Source organism: Mesoplodon densirostris, chromosome 15 (genome assembly GCF_025265405.1).
Source record: "Mesoplodon densirostris isolate mMesDen1 chromosome 15, mMesDen1 primary haplotype, whole genome shotgun sequence".
Taxonomy (NCBI): Eukaryota; Metazoa; Chordata; class Mammalia; order Artiodactyla; family Ziphiidae; genus Mesoplodon; species Mesoplodon densirostris.
Genome location: NC_082675.1, coordinates 89,505,215 through 89,526,421, shown reverse-complemented (window position 1 = coordinate 89,526,421; position 21,207 = coordinate 89,505,215). Strand labels below are relative to the sequence as shown.

Below are 21,207 nucleotides of genomic sequence, written 5' to 3'. Positions count from 1 at the left end.
CTGGTGGAGCAGTGGTTAAGGATCCACCTGCCAGTGCAGGGGACATGGGTTCGATCCCTGGTCCGGGAAGATCCCACAGGCCGTGGAGCAACTAAGCCCGCGAGCCACAGTTACTGAAGCCCACGCGCCTAGAGCCCGTGAGCCACAACAAGAGAAGCCACCGCAACGAGAAGCCCATGCACCACAACCAAGATTAGCCCCCGCTCACCGCAACTAGAGAGAAGCCCGTGCACAGCAACAAAGACCCAATACGGCCCAAAATAAATAAATAAAATAAATTAATTAATTAAAAAAATTAAACCCATTGTCTAAATTGCTCATGACAGTACATAAACTATATATACAGCACAATCCGACCTTGTTTTAAATATGCACACAACGTAGGGTACACGTATATATGTGTGTGCACGTGTAGATACACACCCACGACAGGAAAAGGATGGAAGGAAATACGCCCAAATGTTAATGGTGGCTACATTCAAGTGGTGAAATTACACTAGGCGTTTTCTTGGTTATACTTTGCTATATCTTCCAATGTTCCACACTGAATATGACACTCTTTTATAATTAGAAAAAATATATAAAAGTAAACTTCATTTAAGAGATAAGAAAGATGAAATGGTGAACGTAATGCACATCATTAGTCACACGTCCTGCGTTTCTTTTAGAACACATGACTGATAACTGTTAAGCTTTCTTTAATATATGCACTGTTCACGGTGGAAAAGGAAGCTCAAAAACGGAAAATCTGAACATGCAAACTTGGCGGAATTATCTCGATGCCAACAGATGCACAGCTTCTGCAGGCCTCTCCTTCCTGCCCAGGGAGAAGGGGTGGGCGGCACCGGGGCCTGGGGGCAGGGGACTCGGGCCTGCGGTGGGGCTGGAACTGGGAGCCGGGCCCCCGTTTCGGGGTGACGGCTGGCGGCCAGTGTCTGTCACAGCAAACCTGAGGGCCGGCTCTGCAGCTGCTGGGCCTGCGGGACCCAGAGGCCCCGTCGGGAAGTGGAGCTGCCTGAGACGGGGCACTTTCTCGGGGGGGGCCAGGAGGAGCCCAAGAGGGCGTGTGAGGTTAGAGGCCTGGACGCCCTGGGGGGAGCGAGGTCGTGGACACAGGTGTCGCTCCTGGGCCAGGGAGGAAGCATCTCCCTCTGATACCGTTTGAAAAGCCTTCTGGTAAATGGGTCGGTGCTTGGAAAAGAAAGCTTAAGTCGCAGGTGAAAGATGCTTCTTCCTGACGGCGCCACCTGTGCGGAGGAAGCGCAGGGCCCAGGCCCTCCTTCCCAGCACGTGTCCTCCCGGCCACCGCGCAGAGGGTACCTAGATCCCTTCGGCAAAGCCCAGAGCCCGAGGTCCCCTCTTCACACGGGGGAGCCTGAGGAAAAGATCCAGTCCTTGACCTGGACGAGATTCTGAACCATGACCCCCAGTCCCTGCATCCACACACCTGCATCAGGAGTGGCTGGTGGGACGAGGCAGAGAGCCTGGAAGACCTGTGAACGCCTCCAGAAAGTCACCTGCTAGCCTGTACATTATGTCACCTGAAGGTTTCCACTGCTCTTCTGGGACTAAGTTGGACACACACGCACGCAGTGATGCAGTCACCCAGCCCCAGCGATCATCACTTCACACACAACGGTCTCAACAGCCCAACTAGAAGACAGAGACTGTCAGGGCAGCTGAGAACACAAGGCCCAGCTCTGTGTTGTCTGCAGGGGCCCGCTTAAAACACAAAGACACAGACTGAAAGGCGTGTTAACTCTCAGCCAGAGAAGCCACAGCAGCTACGTAAGTTCAGGCAGAAAACATGCTCCCTCGACAACTCAAGAAACAATCATTCTGCCTTAGGTGCCTCCGTGCAGGAACAACCACGAGGGCCATGCGAGGCCGGGCGTGAGGACGGGCGCAGGCAGGCCCTGGGCCAGCGCAGCGACGCCTCAGAGGTCAGCGTGTGCAGCGGACGCCCGTCCCCACAGGGGCCCCGGCTGCCGGCCAACGGACAAGCCGGTTGAGCAGCACTGAGGTCTGACCTCGCGTCTGGGTCCTGGCTCTTCCCTGGGAGGACAGCAGTGAGGAGTCACTGCCAAGGATGCTGGCGGAATCCCGAGGCCCACCTGCCCGGGACGGGGGACGGTGCGCTCAGGTTCCGGACAGCAGGTCCTCCCGGGGGGACAGCGGGCCCCCTGGGGCCCTGGTGATAATGGCAGCCAGAGGGGACGGCAGGCCCCGGGGAGATGAGTGCATTCTGGTCCTCCTGGTGGGGGGCCTGCAGCCCACGAGGCGCCCTGCCCTCCCTGGTGGCCCCGCGTCCGAGTCGTCCCCGTGCTGCAAGTCCCGAGAGCGCTTATGTCGGGAGGCGTTTCCCAACCATTTCTATTCCTCCCTCTCTCTGTTATGTTCATCAGTGGTTCGTTTTAACAAAGCAGAAGCCATGTGCCTCGGGCCAGGAGCCACGGCCGATAAAAAGCCCCGCCCAGAGAGCGCAGCCCCATGGCCGCCCGCCGCACTCACCGGCTTGCACAGGGCTCCGTCGATTTTCGCCTCCATCTCCCAGATGTGGTGGCCGTCTGCAAAAAAGGGCGCGAGAAGTCCGTTACTCTGTCCTGACCGGGCACCGCCCTGAAATCACACCTGGATGAGGGCAGACGGGACTTGGGGCGGGAACCCTCTGATGAGAGGGTCCACCCTGGCCCGGCCGGCCCACTAGCAGCTGGTGCGACTGGGATGCCGCATGTGACTGACCGGCTGGAGAGAGGCCATGAGGCCCTGGGGAGAAGCTCAAACCCAACCCCGAGAGCAGGGACCTGGTGGGGCCTGGAGACCCCCGCTCTGCAGGAAGGAGCCACGTGCCAGCGAGCATCCCCAGCGCCAGCCCTGGGAGGGGTCCACGCTTGGGTCTCCAAGGGGAGTAAGCCCGGGAGGAGCGCGGATGACCCGGGTAAGAAGGGCGCCGTCTGGGGACTCGGACCCGGTTTGAGTCTGGCCTGCGGTGCACAGGGTGGGAGCGGGGCCTCGCTACCGGGGCCACAGAGCCCTCGCGCGTCTCGGGAGCAGTTATTCTAATGAGCAGGGGCCCAGGAGCCTCGGGGAACTGCCGGGTGAACAAGAAAATCCTCCCTGTGACTGCGCTTTGCCGCATCAGGATACAGAAATGCAAAACACAAGGTATTTTTAACCTTACCCTGTGGCGTTTGCATGTTTGAAAAAACTGAAAAGGCTCCAGTGCCATGAAAGAAAGGGTTTATTGTCCCCGGACCAGGCCCTCGAGGGAGCCGAAGCCTGGAAGCCCGCCCTCTGGGGTGACGGAGCCGAGCCATGTTCTGGGAGCTGGGAAGCCCTTCTGGCAGGCACGCTGTTTGTGGACTACGTCTGGCCGTTATTTTGAATTAATAGATGTCAATCTCCTACAGGGGCCTCCTTCCTCTGCATTTGTATAAAGTCGGCTCCCCAAACAAACCATTACAGCTGGATGGGCTGAGCTGTTGCTTATTCTCTGGTTTCCAAGAAGAAATGTGTGTGTGTTCCAAATCCTAAATTATAAATAAATTAGACAAAATCTCCTTTTTCTCCCTGGCAGTACTGGCCGGGCAGAGGCGGAGGGTGGAGCAGAGAGGAAATGTGAGTCACACAGAGGCTGGGACGTGCCAGGACCACACCGGCCCCTCGGGACGCAGAGGTGCCCATGCTGAGTATCCACCAGATGGACCCACTCAATGATAAGACACGGGCCGGAGGCCCGAGGGACCCGCATCCATCTCTCCTCTAGGAAAAAATAACAGGGGATGGAGAGAACGCCCGCCGCCCTTAAAGGCACCAGGAGTTCTGCAGAGCAGCGAACGCCCCAGAGTCCTGTGAGCACAGGGCTTGGTGAACCAAGTGCCCTGACTCCGGGCCCACAAACGAGGGAGGATCCCAGTGCCTGTGCAAAGCGCTACGGGACGCGGGCTCCTGCGTGGCGCAGCCCAGACCTGCCGCAGACGCGGACGCGCTGTCGGGCCCCCCACCGGCTTGAGAAAATCGAAGTCACTCTTCCTGGAACCAAGCCTCCCATGTCCTTGGTGTCTTTTAAGATCAACAAGTTTTCTTACGACAAAGCCCATCTTTGTCCCTTTCCCCCAAACAGCTTTAAGCGCTAAAACCTGAACTGTCGGCAGCCGCTCAGTCTTTTGTCGACAGAGGCTGACAGGCCTCCCGTCAGAAGGAGACGGGAGACTGAGGCTGCTGGGGGCCAGGGACGCCTGGCATTACCCGGCGTGCACCTTACCACCCCCTGCCTTCCGGGAGGGGCCCGAGACCAGACCAGCCTCCTGGGAACGCTGTTGCAGGTTCACCCGTGGAACAAAAATTAAGGGAAATACAGGCGTGGAGTGGAGCGGGAGGTGGAGTGTGCACGCTGAGGACACGCAGGGTGGGAGGGGTCTCTTCCCTCCAGGGCCTCCCAGGCCTTTGGGACACCGTCCTTGTCACGGCGCCCGCCTGGGGGCCGGTGGTCCCACTGTGCGCACCAGGTCTGCGCGCCAGCCGGGCCTGGCCACCGGCACAGTTTCTGAAAGTGCAGACCCTTTGAACCACACCACTAAAGTCCGACTCACAGGCCCAGGGCTCCCTGTGTCCCTGTCACCCTGGCCCTGGGGGGCTCTGGCCCCGAGGTCTCTATTCTGTGGCTGAGTCACAGCCGAGGGGCCGGCCTTGGGGATCCCAAGCGCAGCGTGAGCTCTTAGAGGCCAGTGTCTCTCTGGTGAGACGTGCACACGCAGCCCCGCCCAGGGACAAGACAGGAGGAGCCGCCAAGGGCTGGTAATGGCCTGCTCTGTCGTCACACTGGGACCCTCCCCACCGGCACCCATAGCCCCGCTGGCTGCTGACTCCCCAGAGCTGCCCTGGCCTCCCTCGGGTGGGAGGCCATGCGGCCTCTGGGCGGCCTCTTCTGCACAGGCCCGGCTGGGCGTCCTGCACAGGTTCAGCCTCTACCGGGAAGGGAAGCCATCGGCCCTGAATGGCCCTTTGTGCTCCAGCCTTATCAGGAGCTCGCTGGCTTTCTCAGTAGGAAACTGCGCGCAAGCCCAGAAGTAAAAATATTCCGAATCATTAGGGAATTCCCTGCGGCGTGAGTCATCAGAAAGGCTTCCCCACCCCACCCACGGCCGGGAGGCTTCCACAGCCGCCTCGGGAGGAGCTGCCTCCGTGGGACAGGGCTGAGCGGGAGCCACGACGGAGGCCCGAGGGTCCCCAGCAGCCTCGCTCGTTTCCGGCCCCCCGCAGGGCCGGGGCGGAGGTGCGGCCTCTGACCCACGTGTGGTGGCACACTCGGGCCGTCGGAGCCCCGCGGACCAGCAGATGCGCCTCCAGAGTGAGGGAAGGTCCAGACGCTGCGGCACCTCTGAGGCCCGACACCCCCACCAGGAGTGCCCAGGGGAGCAACACACGTGTGCTCTCGGGAGCCCACGCACGGAGCCACTGCGGCGTCACGCGTGACCCTGACGGACATGCGCAGTGAACGATGACCAGGACGTTCTCCCTCCGGCCCTCAGAGGGTGACGTCCTGATGCTCCCATGGGACGGACCTCGGGGACCTCGCTGGGTGGAGGAGCTGGGCCCACAGGACGCCCTGAGTAGGCAAGTCCGTGGAGACAGAAAGCGGTCCTCGGCTGCCAGACTGGGGGAGGACGCGGGTGACGGCTAGAGGGCGAAGCTTCTTTTAGGGTGAGGAGAAGGTCCTGGGATACATGTGCTGGGCTCTGAATCGACCCAAGCCCTTGAACGTTAAACGGGCGATTTGTGCGGTCTGTGAGTTACATCTCAACATGGCTGACACGGAAAATGAATCCTCCCACACGGCCGCACGCGGCATCGCCACACATGGTCCTGAAACGGGTGGAAGAGGCCAGAGCCTGGAGCCGCTCCCCCGCCGTGCCTACTCCCCGGGAGGGACCCAGGCCCACTCTCTGGAGCCCGCCTGGGGAGGCGCCCGGAGGAAGAGACAAGTGAGCCGGGCCAAGCCGAGGGGGCACTCTGGTGACACCCCACCCGTGCACAGGACGCCTCCACTCTGGCTACTGCAGCCCCTGCAAGGCTCACAGCCGGCCTGCACACCCCTGCACCCTCCACTGCAGGCGGCCATGCCCTGGAGGGAGAGGTGCAGCCAGGGCCATGAAGGCCAGGGAGGGCAGAGGTCACACTGAGCCCACCGCCCGGTCCAGCAGCTGCAGCCCGCTCCCCTCCCCAGCCTGTTGCATGCGGACCCATGAGGAGGGCCCTGCAGAGAGGGGAGGTCCCCGAGGACAGGGGCGAGGGCGCGTCCTGGGACACCGATAAAGGGGAGAGCTCGGAGCCGGGAGGAGAAGGGCCCTTGGGCCCCCGACGCCAACACAGCCTGCGCACCGGACAGGGCCCTGCCCGTCTGCCCATCTCCGCGGGGGCTGCCGGGGTAGTGTGATTCCTCCCAAGGCTGTTCAAGATGTTGTGTAGTTTAGAAGTGTGGGAGGATCACTCAATTCCGAGGCCAAAAAGTGAGAAAGAGCCTCCTGAGGACAAGAGGGGCCCAGCCGCTGCTCTCGTCCGCTGAATGGGGGTCAGGGCCGTTTCCCGGATGGTCAGTCCCGGGCAGGTCGCAGGCTGGGGCTACCAGGGGGCAGCAGCTCCCGCGCCCCCGCCGCCCCACGAGCCCACACCCGGAGGCGTCTCGGCCCAGGGCTCCCCTAAGACCCCACCTGCAGAGGTCAGCCGCCCACGACCACAGCCATCCTCGTGGACGCGCAGCACCTGCCCCGCGCGCCTTCCCCGGGCCAGCGCCAGAAACATCCGAACACAGCGTCTCCCCCACACCAAGTCTTGGCTTCTGGGTGTGAGCGACGCACCAGCCAGCAGGGTGCGTTCTGTGCAAGTTCCAGAACACCTGGGACCAACACCCAGGGCAGCGGGGCTGCAGCCTGAGTGCCAGCTGGACGACCGGCGAGTGACACCCGACCCGCAAGGCCCTACCCGAGACGCCCCCCGGCAAAGGCCGACCACAGCGGCCAGACCCCAAAAGCCAAAGGACCGCCGGGCACCACCCAGCCGGGGTGGCCCCATGACGACCCGACTCTGATCCTCTTCCGTCAAACGGGCAAGGTCTGCGTCTGGTTCAGTGTGGACTCTGGCTCCAGACACTTCCCCACAGGAAGCAAGTCCTGTTTCCGTTTTAAGGTCTTAGGAAACCCTGGACGCGATCTTTTCTTCTGGGGTCTGTCTCTGTTGGCTTTGGGGCCTTAGGAAGAGGTTTGACAAGGAGGTGGTCTAGTCGTGTGGCAGGCGGTCACGCTGTGCCCGATGACCCTCCACGTCTACGCCCTGGGTGTCCTACATCCAAGTCTGGGCAGGCTGGGACCTGCTGAGCCCCAGTGCGGTGTGGCCCCTCTGAGTCTGGGCCTTGAGGAGGCCTGGAGCCCATGGAGGGTGCCCAGTGCCTTGTGGAGGAGACCCGGGGGCCACGGCTGCGTCCAGCCACACATGAGGGCCGGCAAACAGTGTTGTCTGTTGAAGCCGCCAAGTTCTGGTGAGGTCTGTCGTGGAGCAGAAGAAGCCAAAACAGGCTTCACCCCGTTTCCAGGAATTTCAGACAACAGGCCGGGGCTGCACACAGCGGGGACTTTCTGCGTCGGCATCAAGAGCCTGGTAACATTCACGTCAACGTAACCTCTGACGCCTTCCTCTCTCCCGTCTCCAGGAGCGGCAGCTCACGTCCGCGTGGGCGCTCTCTCTGTGTTCTCATGTATCTGTCAGGCTGTTTCAGATATTCACGCATGTGTACAGATATGTCCCCCGTGCACAGGTCTGCAGAGAGACCCCCAGATCTTCAGTGGGAGACGGGGCACAGCATCTCACGTCCTGCAAGTGGCCCTGCCATGGCATCCTGCACCTGCCATGCCGCCTGTGAGCCTGTGTCGGTGTCCACGCACACACGCGGCCGCCGTGGGAGGTGGCATCTGACGCGGAGGTCACAGCTGTCACCCGCGAAGGCCAGGCCCTGCGGCCCCTTGCTGAACACCAAGGCCTCAGAAGAAGCACAGGCCAGTTCCGGAAAGTTGTCACTTATGCGGCCAGAGCTGAGCGTGGCTGCTCCACAGCTCTCTGTGACGGGTCCTTCGTCCACAGACGGGGCTTTGCTCCTACATCCCGAGGGCCGTCCTCCTGGGGGGACCCTGCTCGGTCACCACCATGAGGACACAGGTGATGGCGGGGCCTCAGCCAGGAGGAACCCTGAAACACTGAGGACGCCCCGAGCACGGCCCAGTGCAGCCGAGGGGACACGGTGACGCGGAGCTCGGCTCCCCCGGTGCCTGACGTGGCGACGTTCGCGGCAGCTACAGTCCTGCTCCTGCAGCGGCTGCCACGGGGCCCACTGCCCACGTCCAGCGGCTCCAGAGACCAGGCTCACTGTGCATGCCGGCCTTGCTGCCACCAACCAGGGGGTGAGAGAACCTTCGAGCAGACCAGGCGGCCTCCTTGCAAGCCTACAGGACGATTAGGCTTTGAATCTAAATTGACTTCAGTGGTTTCTCCCCCAGCACATCAACCAAGAGAAGCCCAGGGACAGTTCAGCCGGCCAGGCAGCATCGGTGGGCACTCTACTGAGAACAAAGCAGAGGCAGGAAGCGTGCGGACACCCGCCCCCTCCTGAGAACACAGAACTGGCACGAGTATGCGCGCAGACGTGCCAACAACCCTGTTTGGACACAAGCACGATGTGACAGGACGCACAGCCGCGTCTTTACGTCTCCCTTGTCACACCGTGTTCACGGGACGTCTGGTCTCCACCCACTCGCTGGCTTCTCGCCTTCTGCCTGCCAGACGCAGATCTGCCGCAGGAGCGAGCGGGCCGGGGACGGGCCCCGACATGGCAGCGAGTAACAGCGGCCTTCAGCCTGCACGGGGGCCGGACGGCCCGGGAGGCCACGTGAGGGCGACGGCCAGACGTGTGAGGACTCGGCTCCCACCTGCAGGTGGGTGGCCGCTGTGAAGGCCCCGTGACCGGGCCACGGTGAGCCACACCCACATAGGAGCCCCACGGGCACCCACGACAAGCCGAGGGGGTCAGGAGACGTCTCACAGTCCCATCCTGGCACCAAGGTCAAAGTCGGGGCTGACTGGTCGAGGAAACAGCGGGGGGTGCTGGCTGGTTCCCACCACAGACGTCTCTGTGCGCGGTGAGGACACGGTGAAGACGCAGCGCCAGGCCTGGGCTCCCCCCCAACCACATGCACGCACCGCGCATGTGCATACATCTAAAGCACAGAAGCTTAAATTATTTCAGAATCCACCTCGTCCAAGGAGGGCCTTTCCGGGAACACAGACTCCTCCCCCACCACTGGACCTGGTCGGGTGTGCTCCAGCCTCTAAAACGGTTTCCAGCCACACGCGCGATCGTGCAGGCAGAACAAGTTAAACGTGAGAGAGTTTTTAAGTCCATTTTGACTGAAGTACTTAAGTTTCCTGAAAACTGTACAAAATCAACCCCATTACGGAGGCTGAGTGCCTCCGCGGTTTGCGGTCATCAGCATGAGCCCTGCTCCGGCGCTCGGGAGGGGGACCGTGACCGGGAAAGAGAAGGCGAGGAACCAGGCAGCAGGCCCGGACCCCACAGGAGCCCCCTCCCCAGCCTGGGGGCCAGCCCCCTGCAAGGAACCTGCCCCCAAAACAAACTCCGGAGTTTGAGGGAGACAGAAGGTCCACACGTTGCCCCTTATGCCACGTGGCCACATGGTCGGGCCGGGCGTCCCAGGGCAGGAGCTGTGCCGCCCCTGCGTCTCCCCGGCAGCACAGAGAGAGGCTCACTGCCTGGTTCCCCAGACACCAGAGGGAGGAGACCCTTGCCCTTCAAACCCGCAGCCCCCTTTCCTGAGCACACGTGCAGAGGTCCACACAGGCGTGCACACACGCAGGAGCAGCCCAGAGGCCACCGTCACTAAAAGAACAACAGCATCTGCCTTTGCAGCTTGGGGCTCTGTGCTGACAAGGGCGAGGGCCTGAAGGGTGCCGCGGGGGTACAGCAAGGTCTCCGGGCCCCAGTGGGGTTCCGCTCGGCTACCGTGGCTGCTCCGTGCCCGGATGCCTGCCTCGGACGGTCTGTGGTTCTGAGAAACAAGAAGACGCCATCGCACGGGCAGGCCCGGCAGCAGGAGCTGGTCGGAGCCCACGAGGGAGGCGCCCGCTAGCCAGGCAGACGCGGGGCCGCCCCTCAGCAGAGAACAGCCTCCTGGAGGCCCCGCACCTGCAGCCCCTCTACGGCCGGCACCGCATGCAGTGGCCCAGGACTGTGCACGGCACGCGTGGCCGCCTGCGCCCACCTCCTGCCAGCCAACCTCCGCCGGCGCCGAAACAGCAAGGGCTCGATGTCGGTTTTTAAAGAAGATACCTGGTGCTTTCTCCACGAAAATGACCTTGGAGTCCTGCAGAAAGTTGTGGCCGGACAGGACCATCCTCTTCCCGCCGAGGACGGGGCCGCTGGCCGCGCTCTGCTTCTCCACAAGGGGCAGCTCCTGGGCCGAGCGCTGGGCTGTGTGGGGCAGGAGAGCAACGGGGTGAGACACCCAGGCCCCTCTGCCGGGCCCTCCCAGGGGCGGCCGCTACACCCCGCTTTCAAAGAGCTCCTGGGTGGGCAGTGCGACCCGTCCCTGGTACACAGGACAGAAAAGTAACCACACGTGGTCTGTGCCTTCACAGTCTTACTCCAGGTTAGAGTGACACGGGAAGGCAGCCACGCCTCTGACGTGTCCACGTGGACACAGCTCCCCTCTCAGTGACGAGCGTGCGCACGCGTGTGTGTGAGTGAGCGGGCGCGCTCTGCCAGGGTGACTGACTGCCAGTGGGAAGGGCCTGGGGAAGCAGCGGGAAGTCCTGCTGGTGATGGGGAGGACACGGCCCGCCCGCCGGGAGCAGCAGGGAGACCCCGGGGCAGCGGCAGCCCGGAGAGCAGGCGCCCCCAGCTAGGAGGTGGGATGTGGGGACCCGCCTGAAGCGGGCTCTGGCTTAGGGGCTGGCGGGCCACAGGCGGCCGAGCTCAGGCTGTCGGGGAGGGCGGCATGGCCAGAGGAGCAGACGCAGGAGGAGGCAGGAGTCTGGCTGGAGCAGCTGGTGAGGCCGAGCCAGGGGTCCTGACACGGTCACCCAACAGCCAGGGGACCCGAGAGGGAGGGTCCCGCTCCGCCTCATGGGGAGGGGGCCCCAGGGCAGGAGGGCAGGGCCATCTGTGGCAGACCCCACGGCCTGGGGATGGACTTCTAGAGACTGGACATCGTGAGGGTCCAGCAGCAGCGGGGGGGAGGGCTGGGAAGGAGGCAAAGACCACACGGCAGAGAAGGGGCCGCGGGGGAGGATGCCCCGTCGCCGAGGTCTGGCCGACGCTCAGGTCAGAAGCCGAGGAACCAAACCAGGACGTTCCCACCGAGATGGGTGGGTGGCTGAGCCGCGAGGTCGGGGTGTCCTGAGACAGCCCACACCGGTGGGGTGGGGCGGTGCTTCAGAGACGAGAGAAGGAGGAGGGTGGATGGAAAGGCTCTCGCTGGGGCTGTGGCCAGTGGAGACTCTGGTCCCCCCAGGGTCCGGAAGCCAGGTTGGGGGCGGGCACCGTGAGGTTTCCATACGGAGCTGAACCCGTCGCCCGACTCACTAACAAAAACGAGCAGAGTCACTGCAAGAGGAAGCTGACCCCAGGCCTCGGCGGTCCCAGCTCCTGGAGGAGCTGAGTGGCCACGTGCATCCAAGCCAGCAGCATCTCACTACCTGGGCCTGTCCACGCACACCGAGGGCAGTGAAGCCAGGGCCACCGGCGACAAAGGCCTGAGTTACACGTGGGCAGGCTTGCAAATTTAGGTCCCTTCAATCCAACAGATTTCAAGGCCAAAATGCCACTTTCTCAAGTTCCCTGAAACGTGAGGGGATTAAGTCAAATTCGGTCACCGCAAACATCTCAGTACTTGGGGACCAACTTCCTCTCCCTCTTACGCCCTCCTGCAGGTGCCGGGGGTCGGCGGCAGCCCTCACTCCACGCACGCCCAGGAGCTGCGGGCGCCCTGGCCAGGGTGCAAGTGTTCCCGTGACTGCACGGGAGGGTGCAGGTGCTGTGGGTGGGACGAGCGCAGCTCAGAGGCTGCGCACGAGAACCAAGGTGCTACTGGAAAGGACCCTGCGGCAGGGACCGGCCCTGCTCCGCCTGCAGACGGGGGGTGGGGGGGGCGGCACTCACAGCACTCGATGGGGTTGGAGGCGACCTGCAGCGACAGCGTCCGGCCGTTGGGCTGCGGGACGTGGACACGGAAGACCAGCCTCACCCGCGTGTTCTTCCTCCCAATGTCCGTCTCCCCCTTGCGGAGCTCGATGTCAGAGTTTCTGAGCTTCAGGATCCCGGCGCAGTCAATGCTGCCGGAAACAAGAGTCTGTGCTCAGTCCCGGACCCCAGCCCCATCCCGGGCGACCGCTCACCAAAGGATCTTTGCGGCCCTGCCAGAGGCCGGGGCAGCCAGACACCCGCCCGTCAAGTGAGCTGGGGCTGAGGCAGCGGGAGACGAGCCAGCCCCGGCCTCAGGAGCCCAGATCCCAAGCAGGTAGAGCTGCCATGCACTCAGGGCTCCAGAAGCCCCAGCCCCACTGCCCTGGGCTCGCGTGGACGCCCCAGTGCAGGACACGGTGTCCAAAGGAAGGCTCCCCCGGCGGCTCCGAAAACCTCCTTCCACTTAAGATTCTGGCAGCGTCCCCCTTAATTCAGGATCCTGAGTTTTCTAGGGCCTCATATGATTTCACTTAATTTCATTTAACTTAACCGTTCCATTCAACACCAGACTCCAGCAGAACAATCCAGGCGTCATTCATCAGATGGAAACCAGCCCTTCCCTGTGTCAGAAGCTAAGGAAGCGAGGCCGCATGATGCCTCTAGGTCAGGACCACAGCCCAGCCTGGAGCAGCAGGGAAGCCCTGGCCCTGGAGCCCAGGCCAGTCCCGGTCCCGTGGTGTCTACACCATCTCTGGGTTGGATGGTATTGTGGTAAATGCAGCCACTGAAGGAACAGCTGCTGCTGAAGGAACCAGCAGTTCTCTCAAATCATCTGCCCTGGTCCGAGGGAACTGTGATTACAGCTCTTGAAGCAAACCCAAGGATTTAGAATAAATTCCCCCAAATCCATGAAAAGCCAACATGGAGAGAAGACCTTCCCTTTCCTTTCCTTTTTGCTCTCTCTTTTTTTTTTTTTTGTTGCGAGGCCGGGCTCTAAGGCACCTGGGCTTCAGTAGTTGCAGCGTGTGGGCTCAGCAGTTGTGGCTCACAGGCTCAATAGTTGTGGTACGCGGGCTCAGTAGTTGTGGCTTGCGGGCTCTAGAGCACAGGCTCAGTAGTTGTGGTGCATGGGCTTAGTTGCTCTGCGGCATGTGGGATCTTCCAGGACCAGGGCTTGAACCTGTGTCTCCTGCATTGGCAGGCGGATTCTCAACTGCTGCGCCACCAGGGAAGCCCCTCCCTTTGTTTTTGACTTAGAGGGTTTATGAGTTACAAATAACTTATCCAAATCCCATGCAAAGCTCTACACGATGTGGCTTCCACACCTGCTCCCTCACCCGCCACAGCCCTGAGCTCCTCGCTGCCCCACGGACGCCCCAAGCTCACTCCTGCCTTGGGGACTCTGCACTCGCTGCCTTCCTGCAGGGTCAGCTCTCAGCTTCTGTGCCGCCTCCCCACAGACACTCGCCCCCGAACTCTCCAACAGGCCCCCCGTGCTAATGAGTTCCTGCCTTATGTCCCCCGCCCCAGAGGCCCCCAGGAGAAGGCAAGTCCTGTGGGACAACCGTGTCTCCTTTCTCTGCTGCATTCACAGCTCAGCAGTGAAATGCACGTAGCAGTCACTCAGTTCAGGAAGCCGCGAACACAGGCCCTACCTGGACATGAGAAGATTGCCCTGCAGCTTGTTAACCAATTCACCTCTAAACTACTGAGTCAGATCTGACCCGCATGTTCCGGCTGGTCACATCGGAGATGCAGAAATCCTCATTGAAAATACGACCCAGACATACTGGTCTCTTTAATGTTTCAATGTTTGCCTTTTAACCACTGCTCTGACTTTCACAGTGCATTCACAGAAATAAATGGGTGCCACGTTGACACACGGAGGGAGTAAGTACTGACAGCTGTGCACTGAGATACTTAAAGTGGCAACATGCACGGGGGCTGAAACCCTAGGAAGAAACAAATCCGTCGTCATAAATATTTGTAACGTTTACTGAGGTGTTAAGCCCAGGGCACCCAGGGCCCCTGAGCTGTGGAAATGTGGGGGGAGATGCAGGCGTGCAAGCGCCCCCCCGAGCCCCCGTCCCCCGAGCCCCCGAGGCGCGGCTTACATTGCACGCATGTTGTTCTCCGGCAGCAGCGGTATTTCCAGGACCTTGGTGTTGGAGAGGATGGCCTCGTGGCTGGTGGTGGAGACGGTCTTGCCTGTGATCCGGTGCACCTGGTAGAAGGCGTGGGGCCTCAGCAGCCGGTCGTCCGCTGTCCCGATGAACAGCTGCAGGGTGAGCGGCTCACTCTCCATGTAGCCGTGCAGCTGGGGAGAGAGGGGGACAGGCCTGTGAGCGCCGCGCCCCCGATGCCCGGACCCACCGTGCTCCCTGTGCAGAGGCTGGTCCAGAGGGGAGTGTGCACGGGCCGAGGCTGGTCCCCCCGCCCCTCCGGCACCTCGTGCCCCGAAGTCTGGGGCTTCTGCTCTGCAGTCGGTTCTGAACACGTGGCTGCCCACGCTGGAACACACGCGCACAAATGTGCAGTGCACACCTGCACGCGTGTACCTGCATCCCAGGAGCACACGTGCCCCGTGCCCGGGACAGCGATGGGGACCCGCAGGGGCGGGCAGATGGGAAGCAGAGCCACTGCCGGGCCACTGCCTCCTCCTCAGCCCACCCCTCTGCCCACGCGCGGGCGACACAAGCAGCTCGTGGGGCCCCACCCGAAGCTGGGCCAGTGCCAAGCCCTCTGCACAAGCCTCCCCTGATGAATTCAGACACTCGCCCAAGAGGACGCCATCCACTTTCCGCTGCTCAGTCCAGTCCAAACCAGCAAACAGGACGCTTGCAAACAAGACACTAACAGCATCGGCCCTTTGCGGCCTGGCTTGCCAGGTGGTGGCTACGGGCTGCCCTGGTGCCCGTTGCAGGTGCCCCTGGACCGGCGGCGGGGAGCCCCAGGTCGTGGTCCGTCTGCCAGCATCAGGCCCAACACGGGGGGCCGCGTGTGGCCGTTCCGATCGTGCGGGCATGAAACCCAGTGAGACTCGGGCCCCAGAACCGGAGCAAGCCCATCGTGCACCAGGAGCCCCTGGGAGGGCGCTGCTCCCGCATTTCAGGACCTACACTGGCCGCGCCCGGGCCGACCACCAGGGGCGCAGGTCAGAGCCCTCCTCGCGCCCCTGCGCCTCCAGCCGCTACCTCCCTCGGGGTGAGTCCTTTTCAGAACTGAACTTGTCTTGCCTGCTTCGTCTAGGTCACAGCTGACCGTACTCAAGAGGCAAATCCTGAAGAAAGCAGGCAGCTCAGGGTGAGGCCCAGGCCCAGCTTCCACAGGACCCCTGGGGCTCCCCCCCTCCTCCTGCAGAGGCAGGCGACCTGCGTCCAGCCAGAGCCCCCGAGGGTCCCGCCGCAGGACCGCCGCGGGGGGGCAGCCCCACGAGCAGAAAGGCTCAGTCGGCACAGCTGTGCTGCTTCTTGCGCTGTGGTCACGTTCTCCCGAGACTAATTTGAGCCGCGTTGACAACAGGTAGCAACTGTAACACAGTCTGATGGGCCAAACTGGTGCCGTCCCCGAGAGCGCTCTCACTGCTTCCACAGCAGCAGGGACCCCGGTACGGCAGTGCCAACGAGGCCACCTGCAGGTCCCGGACCCGCCTGCTCCCCCGCGGGATTCTCAGGGGGTCGCAAGCCCCTCCCAGCCCTGCGGCCAAGCGGAAGCCACGGAAGAACCAGCCCCGCAGCGGGGTTGTGGTCGGGTCCGTGCGCCCCGTGAGCCCCGTCCGGGCTCCATCTCTGCCCTGTGAGAAGGCGCCCCGACGGTCACTTCACAGCCCACGGGGAAGAAGCTCAGGCTGGATGACCAAGACCTTCCAAGCTGCACTGGCTCAGGACACGGAGGGGGCCGGGGCACAGCGCAAAGGGCCAGGCTGCCAGGTGACCGAGGAAGCACAAGAGGGGCATGTGTCAGTAACCCAAAGAAATGGGAAACCTCCGGTACAGCTGCAGCTGACCACGGTGACCGAGATCCTGCTTCCGTCTCTACGGGTCATTTTTCCAAGTTGGGACGTTAGAATGGAAGCTGAAGCTCCGTCCAGATGAGTAAGTCGGAATTCCGCTGGAAGGTCCAGTGCTGGGAGCTGTGCACTTTCTCTGCCCTGGGTGTCTCGCTCTCTGTCTTCCTTGCAGAGAACTCACTATATGCTGCCCTGGCTGGTTTTCCATTTCTTTCTACGACATCCAGTTAGCAGCACCCGCCTCGTCCCCCACCACCACTCCACTGTGGCCTCCCTGAGCTCTCCTCCGTCCCTGCGTTTGGGAACAAATGTCTCTTCAACCCAGAGAAGCGAGCGCCTGCTGTTTCAAGTGTGGTTCAAATCAGCAGTGAACCGTTCATCAAAGCCGCACTGACAAAGACCCAGCTACTGCGCCGACGTCACTTAATTACGAGATGAAGTCACTTATAAATTTTCAGAGCTCAGAAGACAGTCCCAAACAATGACAGGCCGTTCACGGGAGACTCACAGGCACTCAGCAAGCAGAGTGCCAGGGCCCGCGTGCCACCCACTTGGGGCCCCCGAGAAGGATGTGCCTGGGCGCCAGGCCGCTGGCGGGGCTGAGAGCCGGGCCAGACGAGGGATCCAGGTGGCGCCTTATTAGGGCGGGGCCCCCCGCAGGGTCAGCGGCTCCTTCCAGCCCGCCCCATCTCCCGGCCAACAGGGTCTGCGTGGTGTCGCAACTGTGGATAGGAGACAGCTGGCCATGAGCCAGGACTGACCGCTGCTGGACCGCAGCCCCCGACGAATGGATTTACAGCTTCAGGTGAACATCCAGCAGCTCTGAGGCTCCCACACAAGCTCACCACGGGTGTCTGGTGTCTGTGGACATCTCCGGAGCATTCTGTAGCACCCGATTAATATTTAACAGCCCGTGTTTGTCACAGGCTGTGGAGTGGCCCCCCGGGGGCTCTGAAACATCACCCTTGAGATTTTCTGGAGACGAGGAGGAGCTCCATGTAGGACAGGTGTGCACGGACGCACACGCAGCACACACTGACACACGTGCACATTCACACTCAGACGCACGCACGCACGCACACACACACACACACACACACACACACACACGCTCTCCAGACTTGCTCTGGAATTCCGTAGTTGGTTGGGAAGATCTTATTTCCTGGCTAGCAGCAAGAGTTTCGTGCGTCAGGCTCCCTATTTTTATCGTTTTCATCTGTGACGTGGTTCCAAGCACCCATGGATGTGCTCATATTCTAAGTGGTTCTTTCCTATTAAAATAATCGAGCTTTCACCCTGACCCACAGGTGTCTGGCCCATATGGACCAGATGAGTGTCTGACGGGCATGTGCACAGAGGAGGGGAGTCGGTCTCAGGCCTGCGGCTGAACCCGAGTGGCCGTGGCGAGCAGAGAACTGGAGGAAGCATCAAGTTTACTGAGAGACCCACAAGTCCACTCGCTGTCCTCCTGGCCTGCTGTGCCTCTCTCAAGGCCAATGCAGAGCCTTTCCTGCTCTAAGGCCACTACACAGAGAACCCGCCAGGAGCCACCCAGCGCCTGATGCTCATTTCAAGGTGGGTCCTGCTAACATGGCTTAATTCTGAAGAAACAAGATGCCTCTCCTGTTTGAACTGAAGAGCTTTTTCCCTGTGTGGACACATGAGCATCTCCACACACACAGAGTTCAGTTAGGGGCGAACCAGGACCAGCTTGCCGGGTCCACCCAACTTCTCCCTGCTGGGGAGCGTGAGTCCAGTCTTTTGCCAATTTAACGAACCTCCTAAGAAACCTGTACTCTGTGCTGGACTTGACCTACATTTTTAAAACAGGAAATGTAAAAATAAAATCAGAGACTGATGAAGAAACAAATTTTGCCTCTTACTATTCCATTTTGTGACATTTAATACAAGAATATGTAAATGAGTCTTTGGCTAAGACTGTCTCTTGTGTGGCCAAGGCGTATTCCTCCCAGACCCCAGGCCGGCACACGGCCTGGCCAGGGTCAGACGACTTGAAAATGACAATTTCAAATCCCACGGGACTCACACTGGGGCCCTGCTCTGACGGCACGTAGGATGCAGCGGACTGTGGGAGTAACTTTGCCTTTTTAAAAACATGCCATTTCAGTGAAAATGGGAATACTTAAGGTTTAACCTGGAAGATAAACATCTATTATTTAAAACACGAAGTTCACTGTAAGAGAAGTAATTTAAATACTTCACATGTTCCACTGCGTGGGTTTTCTGTCCCTGGCACGTTCTACTGTCTGTCAAAATAATATTTATAAAATTACCTGTCATAACAACGACCTCTCTTTGCTTCAACCTAAACTAAACAAAACGTGCTATTCCATTTTCAAGGTGTAAGATCTGGTGAGTTTCCTACACATAAAAATGTTTGTTTTTAGCTGCTACGCTCACCTTCGCACTCGCACGGCAGGATGACGGGCGCAGGGAATGACCGAGGCCGAACTGACTCGGTGCTGAGATTCCCACAGCGCGAGCCCGCAGGGGCAGGGGCGTCGTACAGAGGACCAGCTAATCGAGGGAAATCACTTCCCACTAAGTGTTGAGATGGTACAAACATACACCGAGCAAGAGATCCTTGTGCACAGCGCAGCAGGCAATTTAAAGGGAAATCATGCATTTAACCCAGATGTAAAATTTGCATCTTTACACAATACCCAAAGGCACTCTGCAGGAAGGAAAAAATCCAGCTCACAAGCTGGTTCCACTTTTTTCAACCCCAATTTTCCCAGTACTGGATTAACTTAAGAGACTGCATCGTGTGAGCGTTCGGTCTCCAAAACCACAGGAGAGCTTTCCCCGCAGGGCGCCGCCCGCCCCCCCCCCACCCCGGCCCGGGAGCGAGGACGGGCCCAGGGCACGCGGTCAGCTCACAGCAGACCAGACCTCAGGCGGGCAGGGCCAAGGCTGTGCTCCCGAGCCCTCCTTCCCCGGACGGCCTCTCTGAACTCACTGGAAACACTGCACGACGGACGGGGGCAGTGGCCACCCCCCAGGCATACGGGGCAGGCAGAGGGCCTGGCCCTTGGTGTTTATCCCCAGCGCCCAAAGGGCGGCCTCGGGCAGGGCCCGGACGAGGGCTGACGGAGGCACTGTGCGGGCCGAGGGCGCTGCCTGCCATACACCCACACGCCCACGCGACGGTCACCGGCCTGCCGTCGGGCCAGCCCCGCCCTGGCACCAGCTGCTGCTGAGGGGACGGCCACCACCGCCAGCCACGGCACGATCATGAGTCCCGCTGGGCGGGGCCCGGCCCACAGCAGGGCCGAGCTGGCCACCTGTGCTGACCAGAGCCCAGCGTCCCGTGCAGGAGAAGGAGACTGGAAGCCCGGCTCGGCGAGGCCACGCCGCCCCACCCTCGAGTGTGCAGACAGGGTGCCCGTGGCTCCCCAGCTGCGTGCGGGGCAGGGGCAGTGCTCAGGGAGCCAGCCCCCCCCAATCCAGAGCGCCCCCCGGAGACAGAGCCGTCTGCAAAGCACAGCAGGGGAAGGGGTGGCCAGGAGGACCTGGACACGGGGTCGCTGCTGGGAGCCATCCACCTGCGAACCGGGCACAGACACTGGGCCCCAGAGCTCGGGCCGGCGTGCCCTCCGTGGCTCTTGTCCTCCTCCTTCCCACGGAGGGCAGGCTGCGCAGCGGGCGCACCTCCCTACGTCCCTGTGCTGGGCGGTACCCCAGGAGGACGACGCCCGGAAGACCCTCCCTGGGGAGAGCTTGGCCCGAAGACGAAGGACAGGGCTCTGCACGGGGCAACAGGCTGGGGGCTGCCAGCGGGAGGGAGACCCGGCCCCGAAGCAAACGGGGCGGGGATCTCCCACCGGGCCATCCCCCAGCTGAGGGTACTGGGCATCCGTGACTCAGCCACCCATGGTGTGGCCCCCAGGAGACCATGGAGCCCCCGGTCAGAGGGGAGGGCCGGCCAGGGCCACGGATTTCCCTATTTTGTCGTTTTTATCAAAGACGGTGGTTTCTCACCATTATCTCCGTTACACCGTCTGGCACCCCCCCTCCCACCTGCAGCGCGTGTGAGTGTTCTGATAGCTGCGATGGGGCCGCAGTGCTGACGCACAGCTCTGAACTGAGACGGTCCGGCACACGGCTCTGCCCTCAAAAGACATCAGGAAAACATCCTGGGATAATGCAGAAACCACAGCAGAATTATGGACAGTCATCAGAGGTTCTGTGCCTGAGGCGACTTTTATTCTAAAATTTCCGCAGCCTGGAACACAGAAGCCAAAGCTCTTGAATTAGAAGATTTTTGGAGGCTGACGATGTTGTTTATTGCTCTGCAAAGGTTTCCACTGCTGAGCTACTCGAGGACTTTATCCCCCAGTGACTGTATCGGCTGCAGGAAAACTTGAACTGCGCTGTCCTCAGTTCTGCTGCCCAATGAAACTCGAAAACAGGTGTTTAAAAACCAATGTGCCGTACCTGAGATCGAGTGTCTGTGCCGTGTGTCGGCAGACAGCGACAAAACCCCAGCTATCTTTCCTATTATTATTACTGGCAACTTCACTGCATCCTCGTGCTGACACGGTGCGACTCCCCTGAACACCCTTACCAAGACCACGCAGGCACAGGCACAGGCCCCTCTTTGGTTTGGGTGGAACATAAATGGCAAACCCCCCGCTCGGGGCCCTGAGCTTCTGCAGAGCCCACTGTGTCGCGGGAACCATGGCAGCAGCTCCCGCGACACAGGTGTGTCTACAAAGAGCGAGACTGTCCAGGCCTGTGTGCGCGGCCGGCCCAGAAGGCAACGGCCACCTGCCCGGACGCTGCTGGAAGAGCAGAAGGCAGCTGCCCGCTGCCCAGCTGCCCCATAAAAGATTAATCCGCCCCATGGGCAGGTCAGCGGCGTTTGGCTGCCGGACGACCGGGGTCCGGGCTAGGGTCAGCCCTGCGTCCGAACGCTGTCTCAGCTCCT

General features: G+C 61.2%; 1 protein-coding gene across 5 annotated transcripts in view; it reads right to left on the bottom strand.

Annotated features, from left to right (window-relative positions):
* Positions 1-21,207, bottom strand: part of NFATC1 (nuclear factor of activated T cells 1) — a 103,731-nt gene that overhangs the window by 44,377 nt on the left and 38,147 nt on the right. For all 5 annotated transcript variants that reach the window (XM_060118765.1, XM_060118768.1, XM_060118767.1 and 2 more), the window contains exons 4-7: positions 14,362-14,564; positions 12,224-12,396; positions 10,394-10,534; positions 2,512-2,567 (exon numbers count right to left, since the gene is read on the bottom strand). In XM_060118765.1, the coding sequence (XP_059974748.1) occupies positions 2,512-2,567; positions 10,394-10,534; positions 12,224-12,396; positions 14,362-14,564 (573 nt within the window). The remainder of the gene's footprint in view (positions 1-2,511; positions 2,568-10,393; positions 10,535-12,223; positions 12,397-14,361; positions 14,565-21,207) is intronic.